General features: G+C 42.3%; 1 protein-coding gene and 1 long non-coding RNA gene across 2 annotated transcripts; both read right to left on the bottom strand.

Annotated features, from left to right (window-relative positions):
* Positions 1 to 18: 18 nt before the first annotated feature.
* LOC138979978 (uncharacterized) lies at positions 19 to 6,367 on the bottom strand. Its single transcript, XM_070352741.1, has 3 exons — positions 5,930 to 6,367; positions 2,992 to 3,168; positions 19 to 2,494 (listed from the first exon to the last, which is right to left on the bottom strand). The coding sequence occupies exons 1-3, from the start codon at positions 6,252 to 6,254 to the stop codon at positions 1,017 to 1,019; spliced, it is 1,980 nt and encodes a 659-aa protein (XP_070208842.1). The 5' UTR covers positions 6,255 to 6,367; the 3' UTR covers positions 19 to 1,016.
* A 12,214-nt stretch (positions 6,368 to 18,581) lies between these two features.
* On the bottom strand, positions 18,582 to 24,785 carry LOC138979977 (uncharacterized). Its single transcript, XR_011460199.1, has 5 exons — positions 24,514 to 24,785; positions 23,692 to 23,806; positions 22,767 to 22,875; positions 21,719 to 21,830; positions 18,582 to 20,331 (listed from the first exon to the last, which is right to left on the bottom strand). It is a non-coding gene; the product is annotated as an uncharacterized lncRNA (long non-coding RNA).
* Between the last annotated feature and the right edge of the window lie 270 nt (positions 24,786 to 25,055).

Here is a 25,055-nt window from a genome sequence, read left to right as displayed (position 1 = left end):
AAAAGAAAAACACGAGAATAATAGTTTAACTTTTAATGCATCAAGGTCACACACTACACACGCGCGCGCACCCGCGTCTAAGGTACTGTCACTTTCGGTTTCAATGTGCATCATTTACCTGGTATACGCTTATATTTAAAAAGCTGGATTGACACTGATACCAAAGTATGATGATGATAGAAGAGGATGCTTGCTCCTGTGGTCGCTAGCCTGAGATTCTTTCTTTCCCTGCGTTGAAACTTTTGTCACACTCTTACACTCTGGATCCTTACGTTTATGTCTGTACGATCTGCACGTTTATGTCAGATCTGAATATTTTATCAAATGTGAAAAAGGGCATGCAGTTTGTATTAATGTAATTTTAGGAACAAATACACACTATTTGCTGTCAGTTATCATATGAGAGGTCACCAAGTTTTTAGTCTTGAGCGAATAGACACCTCCATGTGCATGTGCAGGACGTATGCTTTGCATTGCTGCATGGCAGTGGCATCAAAGTGGATTCCGGCAGCGTGTCCGTAGAAGATGTCTAATACTACACAGTAGATTCACGATCTAGGTCACTAAAACTGCGTCTTTGTCCACAACAAAACTGATTGTAAATGAAGTGTATCTTTGTCCCAAACAACTTTAATTATTACTGAAGTGTCAAAACAAATCAGTTTTGTATGGCATGAAAGAACTGCAGGAACAAAATGCTGCAGGAACAAAGAACTTGACCCTTATTGGATAGGAAGCAGAAAGTATGCAAATAAGTAAGAGAAATGGGAACGTAGAGCGCTCATGTATACTTTCTTTGAATAGCTCGTGCCATCTTGCCGCAGTGCGAGCGTCTTCATGTCTCCTGCAAGATGTTTTTTGTACATTATCCTGCCGTGATGCTTTTGCAGCCTTTTTGATGTCGCTTTATCTTCTATAAGTCGCCGACTTGTCAAATTGTGAGTCCGGTTTGCAGAACAAACTGTGCTGTCTTCTCAATTTGAGGTCTGGAGGTCTTGTTTGTTTCACCTGTAAGCTCACAGTTCTATGTTACCGAAATTATGCACAGTCAAAGCTGTGGGAACATAGAGCCTGTCCCGCACACTCTGTGACCTGTTTCTGATATTTTCATACGGTGGCTCGTCCTTTACGATTGGAAACTGAACCGAGTTTGTTGTATGTCGCCTGTAAGATGTCCCATGCGCTCTTTTTGTTGCTGAGATCTTGCTTGTTTCCCTTGCCTGCTCTCTTGTCATCTCTGGGGCTGCAGCAGTTGTCTCTCCTGACATCCTTGTGGCAGAAACGCTTCTCGTGTGGGGCAGATTACTCTCCCGTGATATGTATGTCGCCGGGACGTTAGTCTTCTGCGACGAAATTCTCTCCCCTGAAATGCAAGGAGAACATTTGGCTGGAGCGCTTTTTCTTTGCGATGCAGTCGTCTTCCCTGATATTCCTGCAGAAGGTAAGACTGGAGCACACGTCTTCTCTGACAAGGGTGTCTCACTGGAAAAGCCGGCAGGCAGTACAGATGATGTTTTGGTCCTCTGGGACGCAGATGTATTGGCTGTGTGTCGAGGTTTCTTCGCAGGTTTGGCTCCCTGCCCAGACTGAGCAGACGATGTAGCTGAAGTCGTATCCGAGATCATTGTTGTCCTCATGGTGTCGCTCGTTGCTTCGTAGGGACCTGTTGAGCTTGGTCCAGTTACCTGAGAGGCAGGTGGGATCGCTGTGTCTGTAGCAGCCGTTGTCATTGACATGGATGTTGTCTCTGGAGAAGAATGCGTTGCTTCAGCAGTCGCAGTCTGTAGGTCCGTTGCGATCAGACCAGAGACTTGAGGTGTACCCATTTTGAACTCAGAGGTAGTCGCAGCCTCTAAGGGATCATTTGACATGGAAGCAGCTTTGTCGTGATGACTGGGATTCCCAGCAGAAGCATTCTGTACAAAACGCCGCGACATCGCAGAGGGGGCTTTTCTTTCAGCTACGCCTGTCGCTGAAGCGGTCACCTTTGACACATTGATGTAGGGTACGACAGAAGTTGCTCTTGCCGTCACAGCAGCAGGCATCACTGAAGCCGTTGGCCCTAACATGAATGCCTCCATGCCTTCCAGATCAGCAAGAGTCCAGTCCGAAGCTGCTGTCCCCAATGCAGCGCTCATCATTGCAGCATTTGTCGTTGAAGGCGCCACATCTGACAAAGTTGTCTCCATAGTCGCAGGGCCTTTAGACGAAGCCAGTTCTGATAGAGCAGTCTCCAGTGCTGCAGAAGTCAGAAGAGAAGGTTTCGCAGATACAGTATTCTCTGACGTAGCAGGGTCCAGAGTGAGGTCTGCCGTCTCTGACGTCATCTTTACTGGTGTCAGTCCAGGGTTTGGTGTTTCTGAGACTGTGGCCGTTGTTGTTGTTGACGAAGAAGTGTTTGCTGTTTCTAGTGCAGACGCGACGGGATGAAGATAACCGTCCGAGTCCAGACTCCCCGACTCTGAAGACGAGTCAAAGAACGTAGTGAGGTCGTCTGAAATGTATCGAAAGCAGAATGACAAAATGGTACAAGAGGATCCTTCTATTTGTAGATATACATAAGAATCAGCGAATACGAACATGAACAAATGAATTAGGACACACACGTGCATGCACGCAAGTACGCACGAAAGCCGGCACACATACACACACACGCACACGCACACATATTTCCTCCTCCCTACCGCTCAATCTCTATCTCATACCCGCTTTCCTGCACTTCCACCCCATACACCAAAGTTTACAATACGTGTGGCAGGACGTTATAAAACAACCAATCAACCATCATTACATATTGACCTAAACGACTCACTCAAAGATCTCCCCTGCACAAACACACGCACACACACGCACACACACACACTCACACACACACACACACACACACAAACAGCCTCCTCTTTCCATCAATCTTTTCTCCGCCAAAACACTCAATCGCTTCATACACACACCACAATTACAAACATTACAACTACAACCCCAAATACTCACTGAGAGAACTGCCATCATCGTCACCGCCGATGAGCTCGTAGATGTTGTTACTTCGCCTGTAGAGGGCGGATTCCCGCGCAGGTCGCGACGCGCATGGCGCACGTCGCACGATGTCGCAGTCTGTTTTGCGACGTCGTTTGCGAACGGAAGGACGTTTGGAAAAGCTCCGGTAGCGTCCTGTAAAATAACAATGTTTTGAAAGGTATATACCATTAAAAAAAATATTACCCGCGGGTTAGGGGGAAGAATTTACCCGATGCTCCCCAGCATGTCGTAAGAGGCGACTAACGGATTCTGTTTCTCCTTTTACCCTTGTTAAGTGTTTCTTGTATAGAATATAGTCAATGTTTGTAAAGATTTTAGTCAAGCAGTATGTAAGAAATGTTAAGTCCTTTGTACTGGAAACTTGCATTCTCCCAGTAAGGTCATATATTGTACTACGTTGCAAGCCCCTGGAGCAATTTTTTTATTAGTGCTTTTGTGAACAAGAAACAATTAACAAGTGGCTCTATCCCATCTCCCCCCCTTCCCTGTCGCGATATAACCTTCGTGGTTGAAAACGACGTTAAACACCAAATAAAGAAAGAAAGATAAAAAATTTAAAAAAAATCTGTACTCACAAAGACCAACTTGGCTGTACATACAAGATTTATCTGGTGTCACGAAATGTTTGCCTATCGAGGACTCTTTAGTACACACTTTAGGAAAGTAAATCCAAAAGCAAACAGTAGTGAACATACACAATATAGATTTGAACGGTACGCGGCTTTTAAGAAATGAATTCAAGTTCTCCCTTCTACAGTTCCCCGTATCGTCCGCCAAACCAAATATCATATTGCTTTTAAGAGCACGTTTATAAGCTTTGCTTGTTTAATAATAATAATCATAATAAAACATTCTTTTATAGCGCTGTTCACCGCCGAATGACAGTCTCATGGCGCTTTACACATTAGACATTAAAATTTAACATTTTATATAAAAAGTTTTCTCGTAAGAAATAACATACAAGCATTAAAAACAATTCATAGACAATGACCACTTATAGTTATATAAAATAATCTAGAAAAATTGTTTTTAAAAATATGAGAAAAAAAAAGAAAAAAACCCCACGTTGTGCTCCATTTACTAATTGATTGTATGCGGCTTTGGTGTATGTAATTTTGCTGAATAAAAATGTTTACTGAACCAATTTAAGTTCTAGCTCGCTCTGCACTGGAAGCAGCCAGGACATTGATTTTCGGTACGTGTCCAAATGGAGGGATGTTCTGATCCCATGCAATCACCTAGCGCAATCTGAGGAAATGGCCAAAAATGTCCATGGGAAGGACTGTGCCTTCAAAAGTCCTGAGGCGATATGAGAAGGATGTCCTTTGGAGTCAGCAATCGCTAAAAGCGAAACGGCTAGAAGTTATTTTCAATCGCCAAACAACTTTGCCGTAATTGCGGGATCACCAACATGTTTCAGGCTGCGGGAGAGGTGACTGCATGCAACTTTCAGAAAATAGCATGGTTGCATGAAACTTCAAAATATATGACCCTCCACCACGGAATGAGTCGCATGCCACTTTTGCATGATTTTCATATTTTTACATTTTTCTAAAGAGTTTTGTATGCTCTATCCAGTAGTGAAAACCGTTTTAGAAAAGAGCAAAAACTGTTTGAGTTATAAGCCTGTGACTAAGGTGACCCTCACACTGTTACCAGACACTCCCCGGATTTTTATTAAGCCTAGCGCAGAACCGCGCAAGGTGACATGCGACTCATTTCGTGGTGGAGGGTCACATATAGCAAAAACTTGGATGGTCAATTTCTGCAAATTTGTCGAAGAAATTAAATTCTAGTGACATCCCTGCACGCCATTGACGGTTCAGTTACTGTTAGCCGAAAATATGTACCGGTGTAACACGAAATTTTTACTCCACGAAAAATGTACTCCGGAGTAAATATTTCGTACGAAATTCTTACTCCGAGTACACTTTTCGTATGAAAAAAAGAACTCCCCAAGGCACGAACAAATTACTTTCTCCACGAAATTTTTACTCCCCATTGTTTTTACTTCCAGTAAATATCTCGTACGCAAAAATGGGATGCGGGCGAAGGGATAATGCCAATCATGATCTCGCGCACACGAATGTCGCGCTACCTTCCTTCCACCCCTTCCACCACCAAGACTAACAGGGGACAAGGGAGTAAAAATTTCGTACACCTGGCATGGGAAGTTAAATTGCTTGTGTTGGGGTGAAGTAATATATTCGTTATTTATTCATCGGGGGAGTAACATTTTTGTACGAAATGTTTACTCTAAACTCACCTGTCTTGGGAAGTAATTTTCTCATGTAATGGGGGAGTGCTTTTTTCGTAAAGGGAGTAACTTTTTCGTACGAAATGTTTACTCCGGAGTAAAAATCTCGTGGGAGTAATTTTCTCGTGTTACACCGGCGGTATGTGAAAAAGCACACGAAAAGAAATCGTAAACCGGTCAAACCTACGGGATTTGATCGCACCCACAGGAGCTTGTATCAAAGCGTCGGTCGATCTATTCCGTAATCCTTCCTGTACTATTACTACTAGTATTCACTAGTAATAGTACAGGACGAATAAAGGATTTGATCCACCGTCGGCGCTTTGATCACAAGCTCCTTTGATCGCACAAGTCAGTGTTGACACGTCACAATAACTTAAAAGTAGATGCTTTATCACTACGCCCGAGTTTGACTGGTTGTGGTATAATGGCCGTTTGATATCTATGTGTCAGTGGACTTGCACGCTACCACAGGCAAAGAGAGAGAGAGAGGAGGGGGGGGGGGGGGGTGGGGGTGGGGGCAGAAACAGGTGGCCAGACAGACAGAGCAAAGAGAGGCAGAGACGCGTACAGACAGACAGAAAGACAGAGGGTCAACGTCCAAAACATGCTTTGCGATAATCATTACGTACGTACCTATTCGCCTGAAAACAATCCCCACAAGAATGGTTATAACGATGACGATGAGCAAGACGCATACAATCCCACCAATCATCACGTAGGCCGTTAGTGGCGTCATCACAGCGGATGACGCATTATCATCATCCTCTCTCAAGGCTTCCATCGATGCACTGGTAGAAACTCGTCTCATTTCGCTCGATGCCGAAAATGTTTGTTTGTCACTCCCGATGTTGTCCGTAGGCAAATTCGTGTCACATGGTAGATAGGTAGTCATTTCAAGTTCAGGAAGTGCTGCTACTGTGGTCCCACCCTCGACTTCTGTTAGAGCAACTGGCGCCATAGTTAGAGTGCTGGATTCATAGTTGAAGTGATGTAACTGGCTGAAGAATCTTCAACTTTCACCGTCCTTTTTTGCGTCGTGAACGAGCCATCGTGTCTCAAAAGCGTTGCGGGTATATCTGGAAGTATTTAGAGTTTTCCTTGTAAATGTATCAAATATATACACACACTCACGCACACACACACACACACACACACACACACACACACACACACACACGCACGCGCGCGCGAACAGAGAGAGGGAGAGAGAATTGAATTGATATTTATTTTTCGAGGGTGACATAATAAGCAATGTTTATTGAGAGAGAGAAAGAGAGAGATAGAGAGAGAGATCAGGGGTGGGGGGTGGGGGTGGGTGTTACAGGGGTTCCGGACGTCCCCGACACCCCCACCCCCCCCCCCCCACCCCCACCCCCCCCCCCCCCCCGGCTGTTCAAAAAAACAAACTGATTTAATACTAAATTAAAAGAATTAAGGGGTTACTTGTGTGTTCAAATCGCTCGTCAGAAACATTACACATTTTGTGCACAGGTTCCTCTAAGCAATATGGACACATCTGTGCAAAGAAAAAAGGGGGTCGACGTATTAACTTTTTTTTTAGAATTTTTTTACTGGGGGTTGTCAAGTACGATTTTGCGAAAAACACTGCGATTTTTAACATGATCCCAACTGGCATATTTAGCTCTACAAATAATAAATGAGACATTAGTTTGTGTATATAAATGAATGGAGAGTATAACTTTATCATAAAACGGTACTTATCAACGTGCATTTTCAGAAAATGATCGAGGTTTATCGAGGGCGTACACATAAAATTATCACTCCTTTAGTAGTAAAAACGTATTTAAAAAGAATTCGCGTGTGAGAAACATTACATATTTTGTGCACAGGTTCCTCTAAGCAATATGGACACATCTGTGCAAAGAAAAAAGGGGGTCGACGTATTAATTTTTTTTTTAGAATTTTTTTACCGGGGGTTGTCAAGTACGATTTTGCGAAAAACACTGCGATTCTTAAGGGGTTACTTGTGTGTTCAAATCGCGTGAAAGAAACATTACACATTTTGTGCACAGGTTCCTCTAAGCAATATGGACACATCTGTGCAAAGAAAAAAAGAGGTTGACGTATTAACTTTTTTTTAGAATTTTTTTACTGGGGGTTGTCAAGTACGATTTTGCGAAAAACACTGCGATTCTTAACATGATCCCAACTGACATATTTAGCTCTACAAATAATAAATGAAACATTAGTTTGTGTATATAAATGAATGGAGAGTATAACTTTATCATAAAACGGTACTTATCAACGTGCATTTTCAGAAAATGATCGAGGTTTATCGAGGGCGTACACATAAAATTATCACTCCTTTAGTAGTAAAAACGTATTTAAAAAAAATTCGCTCGACAGAAACATAACTAAACTTGAACACAGCTAAGTTCACTGTATACATATACAATCCCTGTAAACAAAATAAGTTGTTGCCTTATTGTCTGCTTCACAATTATTCCCGTACCAACCCCACCCCCATTATCTTGACTGACAAAAATGATAAAAAGAAATAATTTGGGAGCGCTGTAGGTCAGTTGGTAGAGCGCTGGACTTGTGATACATGAGTTTGAATCAGGGTGAAGGGTTGGGGGTCGGAACATTTGTGTGCAAAGTTTCATGAAGATCTGTCCAGTAAATGTCTATGAATCGCACACCACACACACACACACACACACACACACACACACACACACATATATATATATATATACACCAGGGTAGATCAGTTAGTTTGTAAGGGGGGTGTTTTTATAATTCAATAGTGTAAATCGAGGTCGCAGAGCGCCCGAGACTGATCGATCAAGGGGCATACACCCACCCCACCCCCTCTCCTCAACCCAAGAAAAAAAATCGCACGTGAAATCCATTACACATTTTGAGCACATGTTTCTCTAAGCTATATGTCCACAACTGCAGACAGACAAAAAACGTTGTTTTCTTATTCATTTTTTTTTTATAAGTGTTTTGTCAGTTTTGGGGGGTACCGGGTGGACACATATGACCTTACAGAAAACACTGTAATTCGTAACGTCATCGTAACTGACATTTTTATCTTTAGAAAAGATCAATAAAACATTACTTTGTGTAGTTAAAATAATGGAGAGTATCACTTTATTATAATACGGTACTTATCAATGTGCATGCCGAAAATTATCCAGGATTGGCGAGAGCGTACACACAATTATCACTCAAAAACGCTGTAACACAAAATTGGCTCGACAGATCATAAACAAATTTGAACACAGCTAACTTCACTATATATACCGTTGCAATACCTAAGAAAACCATAACGTGCATGTTTCCTTATTGCTTACTCCACAATTATCCCCGCACCACCCCCACCCCCATATCTTGACTGACAAAAATTGATGAAAACATTCATTTGGGAGCCCAGTAGGTCAGGTGGTAGGGAGAAGTGTGCAGAGTTTCATAAAAATCTGTATAGTAGTTTTCTCTGAATCGCAATACAAACACAAACACCCAAACTTGGTGCCTTTAGTGCACCGATACCCCCTGCCAACCCCTCCCCACCCCCCCCTCCCCCCCGATCCAATACCACCCCCCTCCACCACCCGCCCACCCCACTAATCACAAACACGCACACACACACACACATACACACACACACCAGGGTGGATCAAACAGTTTGTAAGAGGAGTGTCAGTATTTATATATCAAGAGTGTACATCGAAAACGCGAAGAAAACCAGACTGTTTTAATTTAGTGGTAAAAACGTTATAACACAAAATGTCATCACAAATTAAACCACATTTGAATACAGATAAGTTCACTGTTCACAATACCTTTAACAATTTTTTTTTTAAAGCGTTTCCTTTTTTTCTTACTCAAAAATGTTTCCCGCCCCACCCCATATCTTGGCTGAAAAAAGGTGAAGATACAAATCATTTGTGAGCCTAGCAGGTCAGTTGGAAGAGCACTGACCCAAGTGTTTGAATGCGGGTGAAGGGGTGGGGGTCAGAACACTTGTTTGCAAGGTTACATAAACATCTGTGAATGCCCCTGCTAAGGAGCCTTCTGTGTATTTAGATTCTTTTTGTTTTGCTTGTGTTTTTTAGTCATGCTTTTAGCTTGACTCGCATGCGACTTTCCGTGGTGGTGGCTTCCCCTTTTTGTTCTTTCACTTTTATTATCTTATTTCACTTTTGTCCCTATTTGTTCCCATTTTGCAGCCACCTCTGTAGGTTCGCGTGCGGGTCTAGCTTGCTCTTTATCCTCTAGTTTTTCTTTATTAAGTATGAGCGCCCTGGTACGAACTTTGTTTTGTTTTAATGACGTTAAATATTGTAACGAACTAATTTATAAACAAGGTAGTGTGGCCGGCGTTTTTCTGATATTAATTTCATGTGCCTGTATGGCTCACGCTGGACAGCCTATGGAGTTTTCCCCGGAGAGCACGGGACGCATGTTTTGCAACAGTAATATTGTAGTAACGCGCAGTATTTTTAGTTCACCTCTGTGGTGGATAGCCTGTATTCGTCGTCACTTACTGGGAAGCCGTTCACGGAACAAGATGTTTTAGTATAGATAGATTTTTTTGCTCTGTTCCGGGGCCCAGTGTTTTCTGCCAGCCTCTAGTTTTGTTTTAAGTTATTTTGTAGTTCAGGTTCAGTTGCTCGCCTTGAGTCTGTTTTAGATTATTGATGCTGTCAAAGGCGAGTATCCATTTTTGTCAGTTTCTTCTTACCGAATTCGTGTAATTTTCGTTTCGAATCTTTGTTTGTTATGTCTTCTGTCCGTTTCTGTGTCTTCTGTCCGTTTCTGTGTCTTCTGTCCGTTTCTTTGTCTTCTTTCCGTCTCTGTGTCTTCTGTCCGTTTCTTTGTCTTCTTTCCGTTTCTGTGTCCTACGTTTATTCTATGTAGGGTTTTTCTAAACATATTTTTGTCTTGGTGATTTTTTATTGATTTGCCGCCATCTTGTTTCGGCCGCCATTTTGTCGTCCATCTTTGATGTTTATGTTTTTAGGACATCTTTGATGTTTAGTTTGATGTTTCGAATTCTAAGTTTAGTTTTTTCTTTTCTATCAGTTTCCACCGCTCCGCGCTTCTCGCTCCGCGCTTCTCGCTCACCGCTCCGCGCTTCTCGCTCCATGCTCCACGCTTCACACTCTACTGTTCTGCACTCTCACTCAAACTAGTCCTTTCTACTTCACATTTTAGCTTTAATTCACTTTCTAAACTTAGATTAGTTTTTCCGCCACGCTCCGATATAGGTTACTTAGCCTCTCCATAGATTTATGTTTAGCTTTTTATATATTGATATTATGAGCTGATTCTGAATTACTATGACATCGACATATTCACAATAAACTTTAATTATTTTTCCAATTCTAGTGTTCGTTTTGTTTTGTGAGCGCGTCGGTTCTTTATAGCACCAAAATTACATCCTCCAGAATTTATATAAGCCATCACAGAATCTTACAGCTACTCAAGGGCAAGCACAGTGGAAACTTTGATATTTTTTGGAACATTTTGGATTGTTTTCGACAAAGAGCTTTATGAACTTTTGTAGGCCTGTGATTAGGGCCACTGACCTTTGAACTTCTTATCCTTACGAATCTTGTGAAGAGATCATGAACCTTTTGTCTTAAAGGAACTGTCTTTCGCATCTAGCGAACAATATTTTAATTTATTTGTCGGGCCCAGAGCAGAGCAACTTAGGCATTATTTTAGGTTTGTTGACCATAGCATTGCACACTTCGTACTAAGGATTTCTTCCCCTCTAGTGAGTGACCCGAGGTGTGCCGTTTTGAATTTTGTTTCTCTATATTTCGCAAGTCTTTGTTAACCTCTACGTTTTCACTTGACTTAAAGTATGGATGAGAAATTACCTTCTCATGAGAGTGCCGAGCTATCCCCTTACACTTTGAAGTTAGAAAGGGATGAACATTTTGCTTCGGACACTGATAGTCGTAAGAATGAAGGCGACCATGATGGCGCTCAGGGAGAGTCTCTAGCTGAACCCACTCAGACCCAAGACACTTTGAATTCAGATAACTTTCCCTCTCAAGCTGAACATTCTCCTACACAGGAAGGTTTAGGAACTGAGCCCTCCCAACAGGCTGCAAGTGCAGAGCATCTCGCTCAACGAAGTAGAGAAGAAAGAGGCCCCGCCATTGTTAGGGCTAGACTTAATGCTGAGGTGAGGGAACTGTCAGACAAGTACTGGGCCCTAAGCCGAGCTCATAAGAATACGATCAGCGAGTTGTGCACAGCCTTTAGGGAAACACCAGACCTAAGGAGAGTCCTTAAAGCTCAAAAAATAACCCTCTGTGAGCGCCTAAACGAGCTTAATGTAGCGAACTCGAGGCTTTGTCAAGTGGCTGAAAGTGATGTAGCTATAGAAGAGGATTTGAGCGATATGCACATGCAAACGGAGACACTCAAAGAACAATACCGCAGTCTCTTTCCCAAGTTAGACCCGTACGCCTCCAGCTCGGACTTGACTTCCACAGTCGCTTCTGGAGGTGCTAGAGAGGTTTCTCTAGATGCTGCTTTGGCGGTGAGTGCAGCGAGATTTAGGTCCCAGCAAATGGTCGCAGATGAAAGGGCTAGACAAGAAGAGACTCTTTTGCTTTTAGAGGAGAAGGCTTCTAGGTCCAAAGCTTTGGCGGCAGAGAAGAAGGCAGAGTTTGAAAGAGAGTTGGAGAGAGAAGCTCAAGATGAAAGGTTAGCTTGGAAGAAAAAGGAAAAGGAAGTTAAGGCTGCACTAGAGAGGGTGGAGAGAGAAGGCAAGATGCAAGAAGAGCATGAAGTTTTTAAGATCCTTAAAACTGACATAGAAGACCAGCAAAGGGCTAGAGAAAGATTCATGCCTCAGCTACCTCGTGACAGCCCCATTGATAGGTACCTAGGTACTCACAGCACCCTGCATGTAGGTACACACATAGAGAGCATAGGAGATGTGGCGGTAGGGTATGATAGGCACACACAGCACACACAAGATACATATAAGCCTGCGACAGCCGACACCTACGCCCGCCCGCGTCACCAGCCAGCAGCCAACACCCTCGTCTCTGGGCAACATCAGCCTGCGGCAGCCAAGCCTGGACTCCCGCCACTTCAGCAGCCCACGGAGGTCAGGGCTTATGCCCCTTCGCATCTCCAGTCGGCCGCCGAGGATATCCGCGACACTCTTCGAGGCATCTCCAGGACCCTTGCTCAACCTGTCTCCGCTTCTCACCCACTTCCAGCAGCGGTCACAGCCACGGCTCCTACCACTACGACGATGACTACAGCCACCACGATGACGACAAGAGTCGGAGGCCAATTCGCGACCTCCTTTCGGCCTCAGTTTGTCAAAGCTGAGATTCCAAGCCACGAAGATCGTCCTCGCCAGATCTACGCGCCTTCCCGTTTCCCTCACAAATCCCTCAATCCATCAGCGAGACCTTTTCCCGGGCCTTTCCCTGGTCCTTTTCCTGCCATGACCTCCCGAGAGTCTCCGACCTATGTGCCAAGCTTTGCATATGGGCCTTCTGTCATGCATCCTCCCATGCAAACGCAGCAATATGACCACGCTGCAAGCTTTGCTCCTGACACTGACTACACACAGCATGGTTTTCAAGAGACTCCGGTCACGAGCCCTTCAGACGTCTACTACGGGCAAGATGCATACCTTCCTCAGATGCAAGGCCAGCCAGCGCTCTCCGAGGGTTCTGCCCTAGCTCGTACTCTAGCTGAGGCTCTCCTGATCAACAGGTTACCGACGCAGGAGCCCACTACGTTTTCAGGAGATCCTTTGACGTACCCTCTCTGGAGGTCCTCATTCACTCTTTTGATTGAGCGGCAGGGCGTTTCTGCAGAGGAAAAGCTCCTCTACTTGGAGAAGTACTTGGACGGTCCGGCGAAGGATGCGGTCAAGGGACTCTTTCTGATCAGGGATGCCCAGGCCTATCAGCAGGCCCTTCAGACGCTGGAGGAAAGATTCGGCAGTTCTTTCGTCGTTGCCAGAGCCTTCCGAGAGAAACTAGATGCATGGCCGGTTATCAAACCCAAAGATGGACAAGCCCTCCGCGCCTTCTCGGACTTTCTTGGACAATGCCTTGTGGCTAGCCGAGTGATAGGCCAGCTACAGAATCTGGAAGACCAAGCCTATCACAAGACACTCATGAGCAAGCTTCCAGATTGGTTGGTGAGAAACTGGGTGCGGAAAGTAAACAAGACCAAGAACGAGAAGAAACGCTACCCTACCTTTGAGGAGTTGTCAGCTTTCATCAAGACAGAGGCAGACATCCTTTGCGAGCCCCTTTTCTCCTCCAGCAAATCTGCCGCCTCTTCCACCTCACAGACCGCCAGTTCATCAGTCCCCAAGAAAACATCGTACAGTACGGATTGTTCTACTGCATCTGCATGTCAAGAGTGTGACAAATGTCTTTGTCAGCATCACGCGAAAACTGTCCTGAATACGAACTGCGACGAAGTCTGTCCCTTTTGTACCGTTCGTTTTCCGACCAGCTCTTCTTCTCATCCTCTACTCAGATGCCAGAGGTTCGATGAGATTCCCGTTGAGGACAGGAAACACTTCATGTACGAAGCGTCTTTGTGCTTTTCCTGTGCCAGAAAGACTGACCATAGAAGTGTAGACTGCACTACCAGGGCGATATGCGACAAGTGCCAAGGCCCACATCTCACTATGCTGCATGGAGCGCCTAGCTACAGGAAGAAGATTCCCAATCAGCAACGGAATGCACGGGGACCGCCAGATTCTTCAAGGTTTGTCTGTATCAGTCAAGATGCCCGTGTTTCTGCCTCTGGATCAGCATTCGCGACGACCAACAAGTCAGACAGACCAGTCAGAGCTACCATGATTGTTCCGGTCAGAGTTTCAACGAAAGAGAATCCCACGGTAGAGCATACGACATACGCGCTGCTTGACACCATGTCTTGCATCTCCTTCGTTACTGAATCTTTGAGTGACAAGCTGAACACTCATTCTGAGCCAGCGTCATTGAGGCTGAACACTATGACTTCTCAGAACACTCATATCGAATGTCAGAGAGTGACCGGATTGTGTGTTAAGGCCCTCAACTCCAATGTTTCCCACAACCTGAAAACGCTCTACACGACGGACCATCTCACCAATGACACTGAGAACATACCAACATCAGAGACCGCTCGTAACATCAAGCATTTGAGTCATATTGCCAGCGAGATTCCCCCGTTGCTCGAAGGCTGCACTCCCGGGTTGTTGATTGGCTACGATCATGCAGAGCTATTCATGCCAGAGAGAGTCATCAAGGGAGACCCATACGCCGTTCTCACACCGTTGGGTTGGACGATACTGGGACAAGTGTCGCCAAAACAGTCTGTCCATGACGTGATGCACGTGTCTCTAACAGAACATTGTCTCAGCGAGTACGAAGGTGAATCAGTCGCTTCCGTATATCGCACGACGCTCGCCGAACCCAGCATCTCCGACGCCCTCCATGTCATGGAAAGGACGAAGAAGACCAGTACGAAGAAGACCACAACGAAGAAGACCACGACGAAGAAGACCAGTACGAAGAAGACCACAACGAAGAAGACCACGACGAAGAAGACCAGTACCAGAAGACCAGTACGAAGAAGACCACAACGAAGAAGACCACAACGAAGAAGAAAGTGGCTTCTTCCCCAACGTAACGTTGCTGTCGGAGATGTCGTCGTGCTACGTGACGAAGCCGTATGCAGAGCAGATTGGCCTCTTGGACTCGTGACGGAGGTTCGCCCCAGCGACGATGGACTCGTGCGAACTTGCAAGCTGAAGACTGTCAAGGTCACCTCGAAGACGAGCCATTCCACTTTCTACTACTGGCGCCCCATCTCTAAGCTGACCGTGCTGGTGAAGGCAGACCCGGACACTCAATGACTTTCCCAGTGAACTTTACTGTTTTCGACAGACCGTTTGTGCATGTTTTGGTCTGACGTAATCCGTTCGCCTTTTTGACAGGTGGCGCTGTTTTGATTTGGGGAGAAAGTTTCGTCTTAATGCAAATATTTTTGTGACTTTGTGGTTTCTCTCCATTTGTATATATGTTTTTGGTTCCGCATTTTGGAACGAAAGCTCTTGACAGAGGCAAGCGCTTAATGAATCGGTTTGTTTAGTCCTTCCCGCGTGCGGATGCCTGTGCTTATGATTAAGACGACTGAAGATGTTTTTCTTTTGTATTTTGTAGGTTGCGACTACAGTCTTTCATACTGAGTTGCGGGTTATGTAAAGGTGTAAGAATAATGTTGACACGGTATGTTGACAGTGACGGACCGACGAAAGATGATGTTACATTTGTTGAAAGAACACGTGTGATTTTTTAGATTGAGACTCATTGAGAGTGCGTTTCGAACAAGCTACGTTTTGGATAATGCCGAAAGGATTCTGTAACGTTTCGGATTTTTTGTATTTTGAACCACGTATGAGAGTGCGTTTCGAACAGCTACGTTTTGGATAATGCCAAAAGGATTCTGTAATGTTTCGGATTTTGTTTTTGAACCACGCATGTATTCGATGATTTTTGTTGATTTTTTATGTTGACTTTTGTAAAGACTAAGATGTCTTCGAGGGGGGAATGTGAATGCCCCTGCTAAGGAGCCTTCTGTGTATTTAGATTCTTTTTGTTTTGCTTGTGTTTTTTAGTCATGCTTTTAGCTTGACTCGCATGCGACTTTCCGTGGTGGTGGCTTCCCCTTTTTGTTCTTTCACTTTTATTATCTTATTTCACTTTTGTCCCTATTTGTTCCCATTTTGCAGCCACCTCTGTAGGTTCGCGTGCGGGTCTAGCTTGCTCTTTATCCTCTAGTTTTTCTTTATTAAGTATGAGCGTCCTGGTACGAACTTTGTTTTGTTTTAATGACGTTAAATATTGTAACGAACTAATTTATAAACAAGGTAGTGTGGCCGGCGTTTTTCTGATATTAATTTCATGTGCCTGTATGGCTCACGCTGGACAGCCTATGGAGTTTTCCCCGGAGAGCACGGGACGCATGTTTTGCAACAGTAATATTGTAGTAACGCGCAGTATTTTTAGTTCACCTCTGTGGTGGATAGCCTGTATTCGTCGTCACTTACTGGGAAGCCGTTCACGGAACAAGATGTTTTAGGATAGATAGATTTTTTTTGCTCTGTTCCGGGGCCCAGTGTTTTCTGCCAGCCTCCAGTTTTGTTTTAAGTTATTTTGTAGTTCAGGTTCAGTTGCTCGCCTTGAGTCTGTTTTAGATTATTGATGCTGTCAAAGGCGAGTATCCATTTTTGTCCGTTTCTTCTTACCGAATTCGTGTAATTTTCGTTTCGAATCTTTGTTTGTTATGTCTTCTGTCCGTTTCTGTGTCTTCTGTCCGTTTCTGTGTCTTCTGTTCGTTTCTTTGTCTTCTTTCCGTCTCTGTGTCTTCTGTCCGTTTCTTTGTCTTCTTTCCGTTTCTGTGTCCTACGTTTATTCTATGTAGGGTTTTTCTAAACATATTTTTGTCTTGGTGATTTTTTATTGATTTGCCGCCATCTTGTTTCGGCCGCCATTTTGTCGTCCATCTTTGATGTTTATGTTTTTAGGACACCTTTGATGTTTAGTTTGATGTTTCGAATTCTAAGTTTAGTTTTTTCTTTTCTATCAGTTTCCACCGCTCCGCGCTTCTCGCTCCGCGCTTCTCGCTCCACGCTCCGCGCTTCTCGCTCCATGCTCCACGCTTCACACTCTACTGTTCTGCACTCTCACTAAAGCTAGTCCTTTCTACTTCACATTTTAGCTTTAATTCACTTTCTAAACTTAGATTAGTTTTTCCGCCACGCTCCGATATAGGTTACTCAGCCTCTCCATAGATTTATGTTTAGCTTTTTATATATTGATATTATGAGCTGATTCTGAATTACTATGACATCGACATATTCACAATAAACTTTAATTATTTTTCCAATTCTAGTGTTCGTTTTGTTTTGTGAGCGCGTCGGTTCTTTATAGCACCAAAATTACATCCTCCAGAATTTATATAAGCCATCACAGAATCTTACAGCTACTCAAGGGCAAGCACAACATCTGTCCCGTAGTTTTGCCTGAATCGCACTACAAACAATTAGTGTCCTTAGTGCCCCGGCGCAATCCCAACCCACCAACCACCCCCCCCCCCCCCTCCCCCGCCCGCCCTCGTCAACTTTTGATCACACACACACACACACACACACACTTACTCACACACACACACACACACACACATACACACACACACCGTGGCACAATGACATTGACACACACAAACACGCGCGCGCTTTCAAGCGCACACACACATTGAGTGAGTCTTTGCTAGCCACTGCTTGTACTAAAACGCTGAAATCCACCTAACAATGAAAAATAGAAAAGAAAGCACTTTTCTATAACGCAAGTCATGATTTACAGCTCAAAGCGATTTACAATTCCAACAAGAAAATTGGTTGATTAAAGTGTTATTTAGTATAAATATAATTTAAACTCTCTTTTTACTGTGCCTGTGGCTGGTGGTGGGTACCACCAGTCACAACCCAAGTAAAAAAGTACCACACTATGTACTATAGTATACTATAGTAAAAGTACTATGGTATACTATAGTTTACTATAGTACAAGTACTATGGTACATTGAATTGTACTATGGTATACTATAGTACAAGTACTATGGTACATTGAATTGTACTATGGTGTACCATAGTTTACTATAGTACTAGTACTATAGTAAACTATAGTACAAAAGTACTATAGTACAATACATTAGTGTGTACTATAGTACATTGTGGTAAATGTACTATAGTATACTATAGTAAACTATAGTACAGTTAAATGTACTATAGTATTTTGAGCACTTTTTTGCCAAAATGTACTATAGTATAGTATACTATAGTAAACTATAGTTTACTAGAGTACACGTACTCTAGTTTACTAGAGTAAAGTGTAGTACAGCGTGGTATTTCCGTAGTAGTACATTTGTACTATAGTACTTGTACTATAGTTTACTATAGTACAGCGTGGTACTTTTGGCATGGTACATTTGTACTATAGTACTTTTACTATAGTTTACTATAGTACAGTGTGGTACTTTTGTTGCTGTAGATTTTGTACTATAGTACTTTTACTACATTTTACTATAGTATACTGCAGTACTTTCTTGAAAAATTACCATAGCCTTAAAAATTGCACTGGATGTAAATGTGGCCCCAATTTTTGCTGAATCAATTGTTTTGTGTGAATTGAATGTGTGTGTGCACGATCAGGCCACTCGCTGCAGTCAATCTGTCACATTTGGTAGGAAAGTAAAGGTTCATCACATGTTTTAAATTTTATTTTCATTTTTTGGCAGAGCATTAATAGTCAAACTTATGTAAGAACATTTTAAAATATCCACTTACATGTAAAAGACACAATTAAATAATAATTTTAAATAAGGTGTCCATCTTGCACAGTGAGTAACCAAGCTGTTGATTTTTGGTAAATGTCCCAATGCAGAAACAGTTTTAATGCAATTTTTTATAACCCTGTTAACCAGAACAAGTAACAATAAAATGCACAAAACAGATTTATTATAGCACTCTTCTTTGTGGGAATTCATCTTTAGCACAACACATATTTTATCAAAATTATCTCCCCTACAGCCAAGTTAAATTTCTATGATTAGCTTTGAAAGTGACCATGCATACATCAGTACATGAAAACTCTGTGAACAATCAAAGGAGACAATGATTGTCCCTATTATTGACCGGAACTCTACCCCAATCTGAACTTGAATAATGCAAACTATCAAGCTGACTTGATGTCATCTAACCCTGTATGTGTGTGACCTTACACAGATAAAGTTATTGAGTTACTTTCTTTCTTTATTTGGTGTTTAACGTCGTTTTCAACCATTCAACGTTATATCGCGATGGGGAAAGGGGGGAGATGGAATAGAGCCATTTGTCAATTGTTTCTTGTTCACAAAAGCACTAATCAAAAATTTGCTTCAGGGGCTTGCAACGTAGTACCATATATGACCTTACTGGGAGAATGCAAGTTTCCAGTACAAAGGACTTAACATTTATTACATACTGCTTGACTAAAATCTTTACAAAAATTGACTATATTCTATACAAGAAACACTTAACAAGGGTAAAAGGAGAAACAGAATCCGTTAGTCGCCTCTTACGGCATGCTGGGGAGCATCGGGTAGATTCTTCCCCCTAACCCGCAGGGGGGTTATTGAGTTACAATGATCTTGCTTCAAACACATTCAAAATAATACCATTTCTCTGTTATTATTATTATTTTCTGTGAACTTAAAAGTTTATGAGGGTCAATTTTACATGGGTCACATCTACAGGTCATCCAACTTCAATAGCCTGTAAAGTATCAAAAATCTAGCTTTCAAAACATTTCAGAAAAATAAGAACACATGCTTTCGCAACACATCCTTGATATTTGTCAAAAATGTGGTTTTGAAAAAATGCCAAATGTGGTCATGTTTGAAATTGATCAAACCATAGCAGTATGTTAACTTTGTAAAGTCTATCCCGAAAACCATGCAAGAAAACAACAATGTTCAATTCTGTCTACCCATTGTAAGTCAGCCTAATTATGCTCCCCATCAGTGACATTCTCCTGACCTGGTGAGTCAAAACTCACTAAATGTCCAATGGAGAGTTTTCAGCATGCAACCAGAAAGTATATAGTGTGGGGTTATGTCCCTCTTTTTCAAAACAGGGTTATATATGTGGCAATAATCACATGAAATGTTCTCTGTCCTCCACATCTGTTTGATTTGTGATTGGTGTCCAGATTATTTGCTACAGGCATCTGATTAAGTTTATTGTAGCTGCTGTCCGGTTCCCTTTGCCAGTGATATCTGCTTTCCTGTTCTGTAACTTGTATTTATGTTCGCCGATGGCACCCGCTGAATAGTTTTGGTTGTTCTCCAATGGCATCTAGCTAGCTGCTTTGACGTCTGTAAGTGGTATCAAGGTCCTTCACCATGCAGTCATCTGCTGGAAGTGAACAGGAGGCTCTCTTGCTTATGACACCCACACCAGAGCATGGAATGAAACCTGCAATGACACAGCAGTATGACTATGAGAAAGCATGCAGACTGAAGCAAAGAGGGCCAAACTTTAAGAGAATGATAATGAAACCTAACTTAAAGTGCCGTGGCTTTTAGTGCATATATATCTAACTTTTAAAAGTTGTGTCCGTCTGTGTGTGTATTATGATGACTAAAGGCTCCGAAACAGCTGCACCGACTGAGAGGGTGGTGGTGGTGGGGGTTTGAAACGTGCTGGTGCGTGTATGTTTGTCCTTGCGTGTGTGCAGGCATGAATGTCTTTGTCAGTATGTGTGTGTGTGTGTGTGTGTGAATTTATGAATACAATTGAAGGCACAGTAAGCCTCCCATAAACCATCACAGATACGGTCAGGCTTTTACACACAGACTACAGTACAAACACCCTTTCATTTAAACACTCACCGATTGAGAACATCCTAGGTGCCCTCCATAAAGAGCGAACAATTTTCAAATAATTTATTTTTGCGTGGTTTATCTTACCCCTGAGCCATCGTGAACCAGTGTGATCCAGTTTCCCTTTTTTCACAATGTAGTCGTCAGTTAGTCATTTGAATGCGACTCCATGTGAGCTTATCTACAATAGCACGTTTTTATGCACGAAACAAACGGCTGTGGTTCACCAAAACTCTAGCAATGGTTTTTGACTGTTGAGAGGAACGGTGATATATGCATAAACCGCCGTCTACTACGACCCTTGCGTGACCCTGCTTCCGGGCTTTTCTTTTTTCAAACTTTCACAACTTCGAATTGTACTGATCTTGTCTTGATGAAAAAAGAATTCTTTTATGATTAAAGAATGTTTGTGTGACAAGCTGTCAATTTATTATTTAGATTTTAAAAGTTAGGTCTAGCGCAAAAACGCATCACGGTCCAAAAACATTCTGATAATCATCGATCCACGGCTATCGCCAGTTTACATCGATAGAATGAGACCCGAAGGGAAGTAACTCATTTTTGACCTGAGTTCAATCGGCAAAATTAATTCTTTAAAAATTGCTCGCTCTTTACGTAGGGCACCTAGGATATTCCCGTTTGGTGAGCGTTCAAATGGAAGGGTGTTTGTACTGTGTGTAAAAGCCTGACAGTATCTGTGATGGTTTACGGGAGGCTTACTGTCCGGGCGTGATTTCCGGTATTGAATATTCATAACAGCCGTCCAGCACCAAAACGAGGCGCCATTGTTGTAGAGGACCAAGTCCACGAAAATAAATTCTTTGAAAATTTTTCACGCTCGACGGAAAGCAGCCAGGATGTTCCCATTCGGTGAGCGTTCAAATGGAAGTATGCTTGTACTGTATGTAGACGCTCGGGGAGCTCTGTGATGGTTTACGGGAGGCTTACTGTGCCTTTAATGTATATACATCTATACACACCCAAGAAGATAAGGCGCTCAGCAGGTCTGCACTCATGTTGATCCATTATGTCGGAAACAGGCAGAATTGGATCCTCCACCCGACAGTCACTGAGCTACAGTGCTGCTCTCAGCTGTAAGCAAGAGAAAGCAGCTTGAGTGTTTCATCGCATATAATTCCAGTGTTTGCATACTCCATAGCGATTAGCTGAAACTATTTAGCTAAAACATTAAACTATTATCAGTGGAATACCAAAGGGGTGGCATATGTCATCCAAAATATAAGGCAATTTAAAGTGTGATTGACGGGACAGAAGCGTTTCAATGATACAAATAGAGAACACTACATAGTCTACTGTGTGTAACTGGGTTTACACAAGTAAAAGTGAATATTTTTTCTTCTTCTGTTTCTTCGTTCATGGGCTTAAGACTCCCACGTTCACTCATGTGGATTTTTACGTGTATGGCCGCCATTCAGGCAGCATACGCCAATTTCGGGGGAGGCATGCTGGGTATTTTCGTGTTTCTATAACCCACCGAACTCCCACATGGTTTACAGGATCTTTTCCGTGCGCACTTGGTCTTGTGCTTGCGTGTACAATGCGCCCGTCGTGAATATTTCAATATTTGAAAAGCAGTAAGTGTAAATCTGGTGCCACACAGCAAGCCATGAAGTATTCTGTTTTCAATTCCTACGTACCGGAGAGATAACCCATGTAGTAACTAAACCATACACGCACATATGGGCATATCATTGAGGTCATGGCAAGCTGGTCTGGCAGGGACCTTATATATTCCACTGCTCATGATTACAAAGTCACAGATGCAAAGTCATTCTCGTAACACGTTTGGGCTTGCCATTTTCTCGCGAGTGTTTTGAGAATGAAGTTTGTCTCGGAGATTTTGCATAAGCAATGGAAAATGACATCCCTGACAGACATGTTGTTTGAACCAACCTCATTTACATGATAGACACGCCTGTGAAGAGATGGTTCATTTATCACATCATGACACATGGGTGGTATCTCTCAGGTAGGCAAAACAATATATATCTAAATGCACCAATTTACCTCAAGCACTCAGCAGGTCTGCACATATGTTGATCCATTAGGTCAAAAAACCACCAGAACTCGATATGTTGTCCAAAAGTCACAGATACAGTGGAACCCCCCAAGGATCCTGAAAAAATAATTAAAAATGAAGAGCCAACACTTGTACAAATTATCTGTCTTTGTACATACAAGCACATACACAAATAAATCTGCTTGCACTATGCTGGCTTTAGGCATGTGTAATAAAATTATTTTGGGGGAGCTTCTCGATTCAACCGGGAACTTTTGTTGTTGTCAAAAGCAATTTAAGCCTCAAACATTCTCCCACTCTAAGACTGAACTATGCATTCAGTATGTGTTGATATCTGACTTAAACTCACAAAAATAACAAAGGCTAGTTTGTAAAAAGACACTGATTTGAAAAGAAAATTTAAATTCAATTACATATTATTATGTATTATATAATCTGTTCTGGGGCTTTTTTCCAGGTCTTTTAAAAAAGGATGTTCACAAACAATAACAAACACATTTTCAATCCAATGAATGTTTGCAGCACTGTCAGCCGGACAGAAATGACAGTATGTTGACAAAGCCGTGATAAAAACATAACCTGCAGTCCTACCTTAGCGCAAAGAAGTATGAATGGTCTCTGTGTACTCTACAATCTCTGACTGTGGCCCTATGTAAAGGTCGAAAAGAGCTGGCTGTGCTTGGCCATTAAGAAAAATTTCAGTTAATTCAGATTTGTACAAGGAGAGCATAAAAGCATATATTCACAGCATGTATGTCTTGTTATTGCTATAGGTCTATATATCTATGCCACAATGACACAGCAAATACGTACATTCATACAGACATATTCATTTACTCATATAATTTAAATTATATAGCACCACAGGAATATGTTAATATCAAAATCTAATATGACATTTCCTACACACACCCATGAAGTTCAAGCCCTAAGCAGTTCTGCACACATGTTGATCCAGGAGGTCCAAACACACCCTGCACTTGTTGTCCAACAGTCACTGCTCCAGTGAAACCCTCCATTTAGGACCCTGAAAGATATAACAAGTTCCATAAAGTGATACAAAACTCTTTGTTGTTGTCCTTATCTGCTGAAGGAGCACCTCCTGTCGCTTCACAGCATCTGTAACACAAGAGAGGACTGAGTATCCAGCCAGAAATTTCATGACTGTATTTTTAGAATGATGATCAACAAAACTTTTTAGGGGCTTTTAAAATGATATGACAAATATAAAGTCAGATGCACTTCACCCATTGTTATACTTAAACATAGAACTAAGGCTTGCTCATACAGTGGAACTCCCCTTGTTAGACCTCAAAATATCTGAGAAAAATAGGCCTTAAAAAGGACCCCTGGGTGTCTTAAAAAGGCCGTTGATTGATGATTCACAAAGGTTATTCACAGAAAATATGAAAAAAGCAAGGTCCTAAAAGTGAGTGTGTCTTTAAGTGTGTGTGTCTGTCTGTGCATCACAATTAAGGGCTAAACAAAAACAAACACACACCCAAGAAAAGCAAAATTTGTTTGAAAATTTGATCAAACTCCAAGACAGTGAATCAAACAAGAAATGTCCATCACTGATTCAGACGCAGTTTATATTTGAATGTATGTGTGTGTGTTGCAAACATTACACAAAAGTGGATCATAAATACCAAATTCAGCTATGCTAGTACCGTATTGCAAATTACATTAAATTTGAAATGAAATTTTATAATTTGTTGTTAATAATTTACTTACTGGTTAAAGAGTACAACTTTTCACAATTTCAGCACAGAGAATGGAATCCTTGGTGTCTGCTTCCTTTTCTATCTGAATGACTCATTGGTACAGCCATCTGTCATCACCCTGCCGACTGTTTTTTTTGACCTGGAGTCCAGAAGCTTCCCCACCAACTCAGGCAGTTTTGTTTTTCACTAAAAGTAAAAGAATAAAGGTCAAATAGATTTGCACAAAGGAATAAAAAGAGGTTTTCTAGTAATCCAAATAAAGCATGCAGAAATAAAAACACAAAAAGTAACATCAAACAGTTTTGCCTCTTGTGCCCCAAGACACTGGAATAATTACAGGCCACCAGATAGGCCGTCCATCACTGAAAGTGAACAGAAAAACTTGATGTTTAAATATATATGTGTGTGTGTGTCAGTGTGTGTGTGTGTGTGTCAGTGTGTGTGTGTGTGTGTGTTATACAAGTGGTACGGGTAATTTAAAGGCATATGTACGCGCTCCCGTGTTTACAAAGTGTAGTTTGCCCATAATCGATGTCAAACGCACCATAAGAC

Source organism: Littorina saxatilis, linkage group LG11 (assembly GCF_037325665.1).
Source record: "Littorina saxatilis isolate snail1 linkage group LG11, US_GU_Lsax_2.0, whole genome shotgun sequence".
In the NCBI taxonomy this organism is placed as follows: Eukaryota; Metazoa; Mollusca; class Gastropoda; order Littorinimorpha; family Littorinidae; genus Littorina; species Littorina saxatilis.
This window is presented reverse-complemented; position numbering and strand designations above follow the sequence as displayed.

What these genes read in the sequence shown, in the direction of transcription:
- LOC138979978 (XM_070352741.1), bottom strand. Translation starts at nt 6,254, where the DNA reads ATGGCGCCAGTTGCTCTAACAGAAGTCGAGGGTGGGACCACAGTAGCA. An exon ending in GATTGTTTTCAGGCGAATAG is followed by an intron (nt 3,169 to 5,929) that starts GTACGTACGTAA and finishes GTTATTTTACAG; the next exon opens with GACGCTACCGGAGCTTTTCC. An exon ending in CGATGATGGCAGTTCTCTCA is followed by an intron (nt 2,495 to 2,991) that starts GTGAGTATTTGG and finishes GATACATTTCAG; the next exon opens with ACGACCTCACTACGTTCTTT.